The sequence below is a fragment of the Aquila chrysaetos genome, chromosome 13 (genome assembly GCF_900496995.4).
Source record: "Aquila chrysaetos chrysaetos chromosome 13, bAquChr1.4, whole genome shotgun sequence".
Classification (NCBI taxonomy): Eukaryota; Metazoa; Chordata; class Aves; order Accipitriformes; family Accipitridae; genus Aquila; species Aquila chrysaetos.
In genome coordinates, this window is record NC_044016.1 from 5,830,216 (window position 1) to 5,845,631 (window position 15,416).

Sequence of the window (15,416 nt, forward strand, 5' to 3'; positions counted from 1 at the left end):
TAGAGAACATGCAGGAGAGTAGGTATTTGTCATCCCTCTGTTTGACAACAGCAATGGAAAGAAGAAGTACATGCCATGATACTAGGATCACTTGTATCTCAGGAGTTTGTGTCTTGCAGTTTTGTGACTGAAGGATCAGTGTTTCTAGCTCCATTTTAAAGCTGTGAAGACACTTTCATTTGTACTGACTGGACAAGAGGACAGTAACCAAGAGAAGGCTCTTTCCTGTCACTTCTGGATGCCAGTGAGAGCGTGAAATTCTCAGGCATGCCTTTGGGCATATACACATCCCACTTTTTTAAGTTTGAAGTGCCAAGAAGTTAATATTAATATTGCAGCAATGGGGAGAGAGAAAAGACATCCTCTACCAGCTTCCAGAGAACAGGACAGTATGTCATTCTCAACAGAGACAGGTCTTAACCCAAGCTTATGGTGCTGGCAGCCAGAAAACTTGGACACAAATGCCTCAATCTGAAATCATGAAAGGGGTGCAGAGGTATTTTTAAAGAAATGTAGAGGTACCTAGGTCAAGGGATTTCCCCCCAAAACAACTAAGGCTGGTACTGCCAGAAGAACAGTAAGAAAATGGGATTTTGGACTCAAAACTCTGTACATGTCCTCTGCCATGCATTTCTGCAGGAGCAGAGCCCATGGAGTGAGTTCTCATCATGGAGCCTTACCCACCACTGTAAAATCCTGTGGAAAACACATCCAAGGACACTAGCTAGACGCTGTAGCTCAGTCACCCAGAGACTTCCCTGTGTCCTTGGCCTGAGAAGCTCCAAGAGAGTCTGACAGCTGAAATAGTCTTTTACTTCAGCTTCACCTCAGTACTTGCTGCTCGTAGCCCTTTCTCAGTCCCACTACCCTTCTCCTTTACAGTGTAACCACTGCTCCAAGCTCTTATCTAAGCAGACTTGACAGCAAGAGGGGAAGCAAGAACAAAAGCAAGACAGCCAAAAATAAAAGCCAGGCCATTTTCTAACTCCCTTGCCTAGCATCGAAGTCGGCAGCCCTCATTGCCTTATTCTTTAATCAAGGTTTGTTCAAGAAAATTACTCTTCCCAAAGCATGACTCAGGGTGCAGAGCAGGCTTCTGGCACCAAGTTACAGTTACAGGGGAAAATAAAATTCTTCTAGCAAGAAGAAAAAAATCTGAAGGTGCAATTGCTTTATTGCAAGGAAAAAGTGTCTGTTGCCCTCTAAAGAATCCTTTCTCGAGCTGTAAGGAAGAGAAACAAAGCTCATGTTATTCCCTCAAATTTCATAGGTCTGCAAGCTCATGTTTTTACTTTGGGGTGTGCCCAATTAGAAAATAATCTGGCAAGCAGAGAAATACCAACAGTTGTGCAATCCCTCCTTTGTTAAACGCAGAGCAAATCATCAACTTCCAACAGGTATGAACAACCTGTCAAACATCACAAGCACTGAAAGCAAGCACCTTCAAGGATTCTCTACAGGAGTGGCCGTGTTTGCCTGAATGCATGCTTTTAAATCAAAGCAAAGAAACCCACCCAGCCTCAAACACCTCAGGTCATGGAGAGAAACAACTCTTTGCCAAGGATCCTTTTTCTCTGCTGGGCTGCTCTGCATTGCCTAGTTGTACAGGGAATACAAAGATGCAAGCATTAACAAGTAGTGTCCTGGGTGCCACACAACCCCTCCCTTGCCCCTGTCCCTCCAACACAGGGAATGTGTCCGAGTTTTCAGGCTGCCAGCACCATAAGCTTGGGTTAAGACCTGTCTCTGTTGAGAATGACATACTGTCCTGTTCTCCGGAAGCTGGTAGAAGATGTCTTTTGTCTCCCCACTGCTGCAATATTAACAAAGTTTTCAGACATAACGGTTCATCTACAGTTTCTGTACTGATAGAACTACATGGTTTCACTGAACAGTTTAAAAAAGATTGTTAGGCCAAGACAATCCAACAGCAGGCACAGGTATAGTATTCAAACCCATGGGTGGCTGTGGGAAAGCAAGCTGTAGGAGTTATGCTGGCATAAGCTCATTCCCTCGCATATACCTCTGACTTCTGTCTACATAGTGAGGTTGTGGTGTACTTAGAAAAAGAGTCTGGAGGTGGAGAAGGATTGTTAAAAATAAAAGAACTGCCCACATCCCCCTGTTATTCAGACTGCCTCACCATCCCAACTTTCAAAAGAATAAAAACTTGCAAATGCAGGTAAACTGTGTCTGGGAAATTAAAAAAAAAGGAGCAGAGGAGGGCAGGTGGGAAGAAAAGGATGAGAATGTAGAAAGGGTTACCATTGCGTTCCTCAGGTCTAAGGCTCTTCTTTGCAACTTCTGCCAATGCCCCAATGCCAAGACCAACAGCTAGTCCTTTAAAAGAAGAAAGAGACCCAGGTCAGAATTAAAAAACCTTGTGAGCCACATACACAGGCATTTTTGTAATTAACCTTAAGCCACACGGTCAAATGCACAGCAGCAAAACAGCTTGATTAGAACATCCTGGCTTTTGCAATGGAGTCATCTTCCAAGTTTGACACTGAACTGTTTTCTCCTGTACTTCAGCTCAGCATGCCAGCCAGGTCTCCGAGGCTAGACTAGTCCGGGATGTCTGGCTCAATAAAGCACATCAACAAGCGCTACTCGGAGCTCTGTGCTCTGGCTAAGGTCCTGCCATAGACTCAAATCCTGGGGTTTAGAAGAGGGGAGGAAGAAAGCTCACAAACATGGTTCTCGAAGTACAATTCTCAGTAAAGAACAGAATCCTCCTCACCCCCCACCATGCTACCACAGTAGGGGGAAGCAAAACTGCATTTAGATGAAGCCACTGCCAGTAGAGTTTAGTGCTCTGCGAGCCTACTGTCTAAGCATTCAGGTATATTTTTGCTCATTAGCTGTCTTTGACTTCTACATGCTCGTTGACTATGATGAACAGAAGCACGTTTTTGCTGAGGCCCACCTTATCCAAGCAGTGTTGTAACCTGCAATTCCAAGGAGCTGTGCTGGGAAGTAACCTCGCAACAGTAAGACCATCAGACCAAACACCAACACCCCACGTGCACTATCACCCTTGCAAGCAGTGAATTCTAGGGCGTTGTCTCACAGCCACAGATTAAGCCACAACTACAAAAGAAGTGTCATCTGCCTCCCCTAACCTGACCGAACACACCAAAGATTAAATGAGACACAGATCTAATCATGCAGTAATCCGTACTACCCAGGGTCTCGGTGCCTTCTCAATTTTAAAATATTTTTCTGGATTATAAATGACATGGGCAACCAGAACAGCTGGTGCTCCCTCACAGCTCCTCAGCAATGGTGCATCCCCCCATGCCTTACTCCCACACCACTAGGAGTACTGAACATGCATGTTTTCCAAGCACCCCAAGCCCACCGTGAGGCATTACTGGACAGCTTCCCAGGTAAAACAACCGGGGGACACAGGCAGTGCAATGAAGGAAGCATAGCTGACCAGCCCATGGCATTTTACGCATGTGCACGGAAGGAAACGCATGCACATGTTTTGTAGTCTCAAGTGAGGAAGCCTGGGCACAAACAAGTTAAACCTCATCTTGCACTGAGCTTTTCCTCTCTCCCACCAGGTAATTACAACCCCACCTCCGCCAGTAAAATTTCAAACTTGCACAGTACGTCTGCTTCAGAAACGGCTCTATCTGCAGTCTTGCAGACTACGTGCACTGGGCCAAAGAATCCAGCATAAGGTGAAGCACAGGAGGCATCAGTGACATTACAAGGCCTTCACAAGGACTGCTTCCATGCCATTTAACTGGCAGGCAACCTTTCATTCTCCATTGCATGTGAATGTTTAAGAGCATATGGCATAATACAGAAATCTACATTCAGAAAAAATGTAACTTTTACAGGATACCGTGATTTTAACTTTATAATACTTAGATTAAAAAGCCCTGATAATTTTTTTTTTTGGGGGGGGGGGGGGGGGGTTGGTTTGGGTTTTGGTTTTTTGGGTTTTTTTGTTTTGTTTTGTTTGTTTGTTTGTTTTTTGTTTTTTGTTTTTTTAAGTTTTCCATATTTTCTACAAGTTTTCCTATAATTTAAGCCTAAGGAAGTCTGCTGTTACTAGCTAACTTGTGCAGACCCTTCAACAGGGCCAAGCCATGCATGACCACTGAGCAAGGCTTTTGCACCACAAATCCAGTGATGATGTTAGCTGAACAAAGTGAGAAAAATATCCCTAGACTCCACAGGAAAGAAGCAAAGAGACTTTCCAAACACAGCATAAACACTATCTATTAAAACACTGATAGACAGTCATCTCCTATTAGATCCCACATACAAGACAGTAACTTGGAGCAGGAAGTACCGAGAGTCAGACAGGAAGCCAGTGAAGACAGATAACTCATCAACAAAATGTGATTTTCTAGACTGAATACAACTCATGGTCTGTTGGCCTTGATCCCACTTTCACCACCTCCAAAGCAACGCTGCCCGTCAGAAATCAGCTTGGTCATTATCAGAGCTAGACTGAACTGGGCTGGTAGTAATTGGTTCTGAATTAAATACGTTGCATCTCCTTCCAAGGGCTTTGTGTTCACTATTGAGATTTACCGCCTGCACCTAAAATAAAACGTAACTGAGTTTTCCAATCTCTCTTCATAATTAAGACACAAACCACTTCAAAGGCAAACAAAAGACTGGGAACCAGATTCTACTCTGTCTTCCAGCATAAAGCTGGAGAAGTTCTAGCATGCTCCAAAGCAGCTTGTGGTTTACATCAAGGTAGGCAAGATCAGACTCCAAACAAGTGTGTGTCACACCTCCCCTCTCATGGACGTACACAGATGAGCATCTGAACTAAACCATGTTGTAGACTACACTAGAAAAGGAGCTTCTCTTACAATAGGTGCTCTTAGAATTTGCTCACTGCTCCGCTCTGTCCAATTTGCTAGAAAATGAACTCCAATCATCAGTCAACAACTGTTTCAAATAAACTAAAGCCAGGCATAAACAAGTTTACTGCTGAGGTTTAAAGATCTGCAGTTTAAACAAAGGCTTCAAGCATCTTCAAACTATAATCACAGTGCACAGCAGGATATTTAGCTCAGGGCATTACATGAAAATGCAACATTCCTACTTCAAGTCTTCAATAACTACCTGGAAACATCTCAGGGCATACGCAGCCCTGCTCTAAATGTGGTAGCAGGAGGGTAGATAATACTCTTGGGACCATGCAGGGTCAAGTGCATCTTGGGTGTTTGCTGCTTCTTAGCAGTCAAGCCTGCAAAAAATGAAGTCAGCTGTATATGTAACCTTCTATCACTAGGAAACAGGTAATAATTCAAAGTTGTATTTCTCATCGAAGCAATGCCAAAACTTGGACTTTTCCATGAACATCCAGGGCTTAGAAAAAGCTGCCACTTTTCAGAAGTCTCAGTTGCTCACTTTATTCCTTCGTTCTTACCAAGTTATTATCAGAAGAACTATGAAATTAGGGAACTAAGTAGTGGCCTAAATTTCTTATGGCTGTAACTCCATGCACTAGCATCAGTACTAGTGGTCAGTCTGACCCTGAACTTCAAGAACATATTACCTTCTCCTTTACCAATTTGAATTTCATTCACTGTGGCATTTGGAGCTCACACAGCAAAAAACAGCATGGAAAACTTCACCCTTCCTCATCTTACAAACCAGACTAACACTCTAGGGTTCAGAAAGCAAGTACTAGACAGAGGGTTCAGAGCCACAACACTCATTTCCTGAAACACCAACAGATTTGTTTTCCAGGCCTCTTTTATACACCCACCCACCTGAAAGGCTGTGGTCTAGGCACATATTATTTGAACACAAATAATGCTGTGTGCTGGGTCTGGCTGAGATAGGAGTTAATTTTCTTCATAGCAGCCTGTATCATGCTGTGTGTTGGATTTGTGACTAGAAGTGTTGATAACATACTGATGTTTTAGCTGTTGCTGGACAGTGTTTGCACAGCGTCAAGGCTTTTTCTTTTTCCTACTCTGCCCCTGCAATGAGTAGGCTGGGTGTGGGCAAGAGGCTGGGAGGGGACACAGCTGATCCAAATCAAAGGGATATCCGTACCATATATCATGCTCAGCAGTAAAAGCTTGGAGAAAGAAGAATGAAGGGGGGGACACCTTTGGAGTTAATGGTGTTTGCCTTCCCAAAGTAACTGCTACAGATGCTGAGGCCCTGCTTCCCAGGAAGCAGCTGGACATCTGCCTACCAATAGGGAGTAGTGAATTAATTCCTCTTACTGCTCTGCTTGCCCATGGAGCTTTGCTTCACCTATTAAACTGTCTTTCTCTCAAGTCCCAAGTTTTCTCACTTTTGCTCTTCCTATTCCATCCTGCTGTGGGAAGAAACGAGTGAGCAGCTGCATGGGGCTTAGCTGCCAGCCAAGGTGAACCCACCACTCGCTGCCAGCCTTTCACCTGCTACCAGAAACAAGTCATCCCCCCTAAGAACCCACACAGCTGTAGAGAAGCACTCTCCTCCTCCAGGCCACTAATCTACTGTCCTTGCACAAATCACTCCTGAATCCTTCATTTTCCTTGTCTGAAGGTGAGTATTTCCTCCAAGATTAATCATTCTGGGACAATTTTTAGCATAACTGAACAGCCACAGTTCAGTACCTTGGAAAATAACATCCCCGAGCACCTCTAGAAAGTCACACTCCTGCATATTGCGCTTTATGCGGACAGATTATTTCAGGCCTGGAAAATGCCACTTGGTTTTTGTACCAGCAGAGTGCCTCTTCAGACATTTTCCAGGCACCTCCAGCACCCATTACACTTCAAACCAAGCCCATCAAGAGATGATCTGGAATCAGTTTTGTTCAGGAAGAATCCTCTTGCTCAGCAACTGACACAACAAAACAAACAGGAGACTGAATGGACTGTTATCACTCCACTCAGCCTGCCAAGCGCAGGGGTGGGTGAGACTCTCCCCTGGAGCAGCCTGTGCCCTGGTTTTAGTCACGTCAAACACTGCTAGCACCCCACAGAACACGTTGCAAGCTGCAGACAGTTGTGCATCAATTTCCACTAGCTTTCTGAGCATTAAATGCTCACCAGAAGCAAGCCATGCTTACTTGTCACTTGCATGACAATCTGAATCCTGTAGTTGTCAGTCCTATATATACTTTAATAACATACCTCAAGAGGCTAGCTTTTTTTTTTTGCAAAATTGCTACAATCACATTAGATCTAGACTTCACTACAAGCTTCCTGAGTTTTCTTTATTGCAAAAGGATCTTATTATATCATTAAAATAATAAACTTACAAACCAGGAATATGATTAAGGGAGACAGAAACTGCTTAGAAAAGTCAAATGATGCAAGGAAGGGAGAATGAAAATAAAGAAAAGATCAAGAACTGTGTGGGTGGAACTGATGACCCATCAGGCTACAAAACAAGCATGAACAACAAATTGCAGAAAAATCTGTTTTACCAATTCCAATCCCGGGAAGAAAAAATAAATAAATAAAAATCAAGGATGATATTTAGTACTATAAATACAGCTACCAGCAGTCACTCCAGCTGCTGCAAGAAGCATACAAAAAACATATAACAGACAAAGAAGTTCAGTAGAGGATCTTGTGCTGATTACAGAGAAACATTAGGTCAGTATTACACGCAAGCATTGGAGAAAATGATCTTCAATTTTTCCAGCAAAATATTCTTTGCTCCCAGAAGAGGTGAGAAGCCAGGCAAACTCTGCAGTCCAAGTATTTCTGCCTCCTGTTGCTAATTTGTCTATCGCCCACCAGAGTGTCCTGACACCCCAGCTGAGAGATGAACATTACCTATAACATCAAGGGGACAACAAAAAATATGCACAGGAGGAGGAATGATTCAAGTGTGAATGGGATCACACCAATAGCACGGGAATTCAGCTATCTGAACCTCTGGAATAGTTACATGAACTCTGCTTTTGACCTACTCATCCTTCCATCTTCTCCAAGTCTAAAATGATGTTGTTCTAATATGGAAATAAAGAAAAAAGTGGGGTTTATCCCATGAAGAAAAGTCAGAGCCAAATGCTAGTTTGGTGTGGAGGTGCTAGGGGAAGAATCCACCTCAAACATTATATTTCTCACAATGATTTCCTGGGATCTTCAAATGAAGATGGCACCCCAAAGCACACTAGAAACAAATCATGCAGAAAGAACTTAACTTGCTCTAAGCTACACTCCATCACAGATATGGAGCAGCCTCCTGCCCTTAATTATTTTCAACACAATGCAAAGAGGCAGCTGTTAGAGCAGGAAATAATCACACACACACCCCACTATCCCCTATTTAATTCTGATCATTTGAATGTCCTAGGAAGCAAGGACAGAGCTGGGTCACTACTATTCCACAGGTTAACAGTGACATCCCCTGCAAAGCGGCTCTTCCCAGCTGTTAACCATCATCCCTCCGCAGCAGCAGATGCTCCTGAAGACCAATAACATAATTGGAGACTCTTATTAAATCATCCTACACCTTGTTTCTGACTTCCTTTGAAAAGGCAAGACAAGAGAAAATGCATGAGAGAAAACACACACTGTGCAGGCACAGGGAACTTCCAACTCACCTACCACTGAGCTTTGAAACACTTAGTTTACTTCAAACTTATCTTGCCTTCTCTAAAAGAAAAAAATAAATACGTTAAGTTGGGTTGGATCTTAGGAAAGCACAAATCAATTCTCATCTCGGTTGGAAACTGCCTCCTATGCCCTCATGATACTCCCTGAATCAGCCTCACTCTTCAGCTTGCAGGTATTTTTAGAACTAGTACACGTTACATCTTGCATCATTCCTGAGAATAATACCCAGAAAGGACTGACAGTGAGGACAGTAAGTAGCTAGGAGAGGCATGCAAGTACTACCTTCCCCTGCTCACAGTCTAAGAGGAAAACAGTCAACCATAAGCCAAAGCTCACCAACAACTTCAGAGGAATCAAAAATGGGTAAAAGCGAACAGTACGCCACAGCTCTTGCCATCAGCTAATGTTTCATGGTTTAAGCATTTTAAATGCTTCATAAAGATGCAATTTGAAAAGAACATTTCTCATCAGGTAAGAGCCAGTCAGGAAAAGCCACACTAGAATTAGCTGATGGGGTCTCACAGTTGCAGTGGCCCTCTCAAGGCCATATGCAGGTCAGAAAAAACACTCTAAACTTGGAGCAAATAGCAAGCAGAAGCTGCTTGTCACTATAAATGGAGCTCCTCTTTCCATGCAGTTCTGGAGGCTGTTTAAAAGCTTCTATCAGTCTGGATCAAGATCTGACCATTAAGAAGTGCTCCTTACAGGCAGTCCTTCCCATGCAGGGCTGCCCACACTACTTCAGACTCACCACACCCTCAGAAACCTCCTTCAAGTATTACCCAGCCTACCAAAATATTACCAAGGGATTTCTTAAACTGGAAAAAACCTGCCTATAGGCCATATCTGTTGTTTGTTAGCCAGTGTACTGACAGTACTATTTCTCCTTGCAGTTCCAAGGAAAAATTCAGAGGGAAAGATAAGCAATGAATGCTAACAAGAGATTGCAGAGGCCTGAGAATCTGAACACCATTTGTACAACACAATGTCCCCCCAAAAGCAGTCTGAAAGCAAGAGCTCTGTCTTGCCAGCAATTTCAATCACATAAAACAGACAACTGCAGAAGAAGGGCAAGACCAAAAAATAGATGACACACACAGATATGACTGGGGATGCTGCTTATAAACAATTATTTCTTTCTTACTCTCCCTTTGTGGTTTTGGTTTGGTGGGGTTGTTTTGGTTTGTTGTTTTGTTTTTTTTTTTAACCTGAGGTTAGGAAGACAGGTAGTTAGTTATATTTCCCCTTGAAGCATGAGTCAGCCTTTCCTCACGCAACAGCCTTGGGTGCCAAGAGCTGGAGCATACAGCAACAGCACTGGAACTCAAAGTTCACAGAAAATTTGGTCATCTGCCACTTCACATCCACCAGCTGTCAGCAGGCAGCCACAGATAAATTCAGAAGATGACAGCTAAAAGTGCTGTGACACTTTCCATAAAAATCAAGGCTGGATTAGAATGGAGACTTGTATGCTACTAGAGCTTAAAAACAAAGAGGTTAATTGAGTTTTAAAGTGATGCCTTGTTACTCTAAAAATCAGATCATGAATCCTGCTTCCCTTTACAGAGTACTAGGCACCCTGAGAAGCCAGAGCACTTGCAATGAACTACAGGGTTTAAAGAGACCTGACCAGCATTAAAACATTATGTTATCACAAAACTCACTTGCTCTTCATTCCTGCACTGCATAGAATCAGTCCCTGCCCCCAACTCCTCCTAGTGTGTATATTACTCTGACAAAAGAGATACACAGAGGAAGAATAACTGGTTTTTTTATATAATAGTTGATCTGAATTACATCTGACAGGCTATTTTTCTTTCTTCTGGGATCTGTAACACAAGGATGTCTACTTTGCACATGTGCTTCTCTATCAAATTTTGTGGAAGAGAATCACAAGAGCCACAAGGGCCTAACATGCTACTTGGGAGAGACTGTTCACAACCGAGACAGGCTACTATCATCTCAAAACACTATGGTCATAAAAAAAAACCAAACCAAAACAGAGAGACTACTCATCTAACAATTAGCTAAGTAAGACTAGCTGTGATCATCTTTTCCACCTGCAATACTGTGATAGTTCACTTTTTCTCAGGAACATGTTAAGTCCTTTGATGGCTTTGGATATAAGACATAAGATAAGCACCATCTGTTAATATTACTGAAGCTATTTAGCTGCTTTTTAACACAGTAAGTCCCATTTTGCAAATAAAATTTGCATAGGTTTCAGCTACCTTGATATTACAAGCTCAGACTTTACATCCTTCCTGGGAGAAAATGGTTTATAAGCAATGGCTAAGTAAATCAAACCTTGACTATTACCATCTCCCTACCCTCAAAAATCAATAGCAAAAGGATATGTTTTATATTTAACCACTGTTCAGAGAATTAGCAAGGATAAGGGTGGGAAAAAGTTATTTAAAATAACAGCTGTTCCAGCTGTCTATGCTTGACAGTAACAGCATACTGTAAGGACTAGAAGGAAAGTTTCTTCAATAAAGAGAAATCACATATGCAGGACCAGGGTATTTGTACAGACTGGAGAACAACCTGCTCCTCACTGTCTCCCTCTCATTAAAACAGCACAGCCTAGAACGTGTTACCATGAAGATGTGCAGTTCTACTCTGCAATCCCAAATCATCTGCCCTACACTCTTAAGAGTGACTTTTTTTTTTTCCCATTTCAGAACAGGTATATGAAAACTAAGCTCCAGGAATGATCAGCCTGCCATCTTAAGACAAACGAAAACCCATGCCAACTCTGTAGTTCTTGTTTACAGGTAGCTTGCTGAATGCATTGAAAGGTCTGTTTAGGTGGGGAGCTTTTATCTTTGCCATAATAGCACAGCAACAGTTAGATATGATAAAAGAGTGACAGAAGGCAGGATTCAAAGTATAACTTCATACTGACTAAAGGCCAGGATCCCTAATTGTAATGAAAAAGCCCAAATAAAGCTCTGAGCTAACCAGCTGTTTGTGGGAAAGCACCTGTCTATTAGCAAGCTTAACTAGAAATTAGAACCAACTAATGCTTCAGCAGGAGCACTGTCATAGCCAGCCATTAATCAGTACGTGCAAGCATTGTGACTTCGCAAATGTGGGTGTGCAAACTGACCTCCAAAGTTGGCGAGCCGTCCGATCCTTGTGACAGGAACCTTCCTCTCCCGGGCCCGCTCACTGAGCTGCGGCGGAAAGAGGGGGAAAGGAAAACAAAACAAAAAGAAATCCACAAATGAACTGGTCATATGGTCAGATACCTGCAAATTCAGAGTGCAACTCTGAAAGCACTTGAACAACCCTGTGCCAGAGAAAGCTTTTCTTGAACACCGAGCCTTATATATGTTGAGAGATTTCCAAGTGAATACCCTGCAGAACAGACACACCATGAACTGAAACATATACTAAGGAGTGGACAAGAGGGTGGGAAAGATAGAAGAGCTGACAACCATGTTTAGAAACCCCATTTTTACTTTCACCTCAGCAGCCCTTATATTTTGAACTTGGAGAAGCAGCTCAATGCCAACCCAAACTCCCTTCCACACATGGAATTAAAACTCATGGAAGGTTATCGGGTTCACAGTACTGTAGATAATTCCCCCACGCACAACAGCTGGAGCAGCAGAAGCATACCGTTTCATCAAAACAATATCCTGAGTGAACCCACAGTAGCATCTGATACTGGGTTTGGGGAAGGAAGCAGAAGGTCAGAGCAGATGGCAAGTATCGCCACTGTGAATTGTGCTGTGGGCTTTCTGTGCTGTCTCACACAAGGGCATGAAGCACTAAAGCAAGAATTGTGAGCTGTGCTACTCTCCAATCCACTAATGCTCAGGGCAACATTCCCTCCACCTCTAGAAGGACTACAAGACAGTACAGGAAGCCACAGCCTTCACTGAGAGGAGCTTAGGTCAAAATCATTCTTCACAGCTGTAGCAAAGCAACTACCTAAAGGGAACTGGGCCCTTCAAGGAGAATGTAGATTCGTTAGGTCAGTCTTCAAACCTTTGAAGGCTACAGCAGTCCCCACCTGCTCAACACTTCACCCCAAAAACTGGGATGAAATACAGACCCTTCATTACTGTAAATGCATGAATAAATACATTGAGTCCTCATAGTCCAGTGAATGAAAGGAGAGCTCCTGTTAATATAAAACTGAAGTCTAACCCTATATATGCTTTTTAAACATCCTCTCACATCAGAATATCTGATGTAGAGGGGGCAGGTGTGAAAGAAGAGCCTGAAAAGCTACTGACAGAATAAATACCACAGAGATCAGAGTTAATGAGCACTAACACTTCCCCCTTTTGCCTCTACAAAAGGGAACAGCAGAAGGGGAAGAAATAAGAGAAACACAGGAGAAGGTGAGTAAGGACAATCCAGTATAGAAACCATAGTACTTAGAATCCTTTTAAAACAAACAAACAAACAAACATACCATCTGTTTGTAGGGTTTCTGCTCTGAACCTGCTTTGGCCTGTCTGGCTTTATCAATATCTTCAGCTGTTAATCCACTAACAGAGGAATGGTCTTGGTGAAAAGCCCTACTTTGTCCAAAGGCAGCAGCAAAAGGATTTCCAGGGTCCCTAAAGCCTCCAAATAACCTTGCATCCATTCTGGGAGGGAAAGGCTTCTGACCCATGCCAGAATCTCCAGTCTCACCAACACTTCTAAAAGGTCCATTTGTAGTGTAAGAGGAAGCAGGGCCTTCACCGCTGTGTTCGTGAGGCTTGCCGGGGGCAGTGGAGAAGTCCGTTGGAGCATCTGATGGCTCTCGGGCTGAGAAGTCATAGTCCTTCCCAAAATCCTCACTGAGATCAGTTAAGTTCTCCTGCTGTTTGCCTAGTTCCTGCAAACAACAACAGAAATACTTTAAGAAAAGAACTTAAAACCTGCCCCCTACCCATCCATGGTCTTCAGAGATGGGCATGCATCTAGGCTGTCATGTCTCCACAATAACTAATTTGTAGAGACTCTGGCACTGCAGTCATTCACAGTAAGAGACAGGAAAAAGAAAGAAATATTGAGGACGCCTGGGATCACTGGCAGTCTTTCAACCCCACTGATAGGACAAATTCCTTAACAGCTTCTCAAATACCCTTAACTGGAGACACCTTGTTCTACATACACTGCCAGGAAGGGTCACTAATTGTGGAGTTCACTAGAAGCAATATACTGCTCAGAAACAACAGGTGATGGGAGCTGCAATATCACATAAGATATACTTAGGAAGGATAACAAAAAGCTAAACCTCATAACGTTCAGTTCTTACCCCACCACGCTCCCTTCTTCCATCCTGTCCCTAATCATGCAACATCAGCACTTTTAAGCCTAAAGCTACCCTAAGCAATACCAGATACCTACTTATAGGCAGAGTAAGTTCAGCCTTCCATGGCCATGACATTACTAACTGCAAAACACATTTCATTATTCAACAACTAAACTATAGCAGGGTTTGTCATCATCCCAAAATAAATAAATAGAATTCTGTGCTTGAAGCAAGCATAGCAGCATCAGACATAGCAACACTCAAGGTAAGCTTCTCCTGACAGTCTTTTCTGTTCTGTCCTGATGTGCAAGAGCTGCCCCACTAAGTCCAGATATTTCTCACTGCTTTTCAATGTAGAAAAAAAAAAAAAAAAAAAAAAAAGTCAGCAGCAGAGCATTATCCCCTATTTACTCGTTACTTGACATATTCTAGTTACCCATCTCAGCGAAAGCAATAGCATGGAAGAACTGACAACTATCATAGCCAATCAACAGGATTTTAAATCCTGCCGTGGTCAGGCATGCAAGTAGCATATTTTAGGCTCTTTCCTAAACACTAATTACACTTCCCTTCCTTACAGAAAAAAACAGAACACGGTCTTTCCTGTTATTCAGCAGGTCTCATGCTATTCTGAACCGGGACATCACAGCAGGGGGGAAAGGAGAAATCTGTTTACAGATGGGGACTGTGGCCACAATACTGACTGATGATTTCAAGCAAGAAGGCCTACTTCTATGCTTAAATTTTAAAAAGCATGTCAGACAGCCAAAACCCTGCCACAGATCAAGAGAAGTGAAATATAGTCACTTAACATATAAGCTTTCCTCTCTTCAAAACAGAAAATGTTGTAGCTTCAGACTACAGATTTCTTACTGAGCCCTGCTTTGGTAGCAGCTTCTCATGCAACTCATTTACAGAACACAGGGCAAGCGTTCTGCAGGTGCGCTTGTGGGGCCTCTCATGCAGAGAAACATGCACAGAAACAGAAGAACATCTCCCTCTCCCTCCCTCCTTGGATGCAAGAGGAGGACAAAGGCAAGACAAAGCACCATCCCCATAAACACACACACTTAGGGTATTTCTATTGCAAGCTTAAATAGAACCAAGGAAACAAGCCCAGATTCTAGGACTGAAGATACAGACCGCCATGATAGGCTAAGCTCATTGCATAAAAAACATCAAAATCTCACTCATTAGTTTCTGCTTCAAAAATGATGATCTGAGCTACACTGTCTAAAGGATCATAAAGGATGATAATTTTTGATTAAGAGAAGTTCTTTCCCTCAGACAAGCCCCATGTTTTCAAGAGATGGCAACACCGCAAATGTGAAGCTCTTACAAATCCATCCCCACATCTAGTGACAGAAGCTGCTACTTAAAAAAAAGTCTGGCTTTCCGTATGTTCCTCACTTGAAAATCAGTTCTGAAGATCCAGCATGGGCTGTAAGTGATGAACATACAAACACCTGACCCTGAGCCATTCTGAAAAATACCACGTGCAACAATTCTGTCAAGAAAGGAAGCAGCACTCAGATAAATCCTATTCACTCTAAAAGAGCTCATTCACTTGGTCAAAGGAGAGGTAATCAATGACTGAA

At 42.8% G+C, this 15,416-nt stretch overlaps 1 protein-coding gene across 4 annotated transcripts in view; it reads right to left on the reverse strand.

Annotated features, from left to right (window-relative positions):
- The window catches only part of COQ8A (coenzyme Q8A), a 48,662-nt gene that overhangs the window by 19,320 nt on the left and 13,926 nt on the right, over positions 1 to 15,416 (reverse strand). For all 4 annotated transcript variants that reach the window (XM_030035161.2, XM_041128433.1, XM_030035163.2 and 1 more), the window contains exons 3-5: positions 12,988 to 13,398; positions 11,668 to 11,734; positions 2,266 to 2,340 (exon numbers count right to left, since the gene is read on the reverse strand). In XM_030035161.2, coding sequence (XP_029891021.1) covers positions 2,266 to 2,340; positions 11,668 to 11,734; positions 12,988 to 13,398 — 553 coding nt within the window. The remainder of the gene's footprint in view (positions 1 to 2,265; positions 2,341 to 11,667; positions 11,735 to 12,987; positions 13,399 to 15,416) is intronic.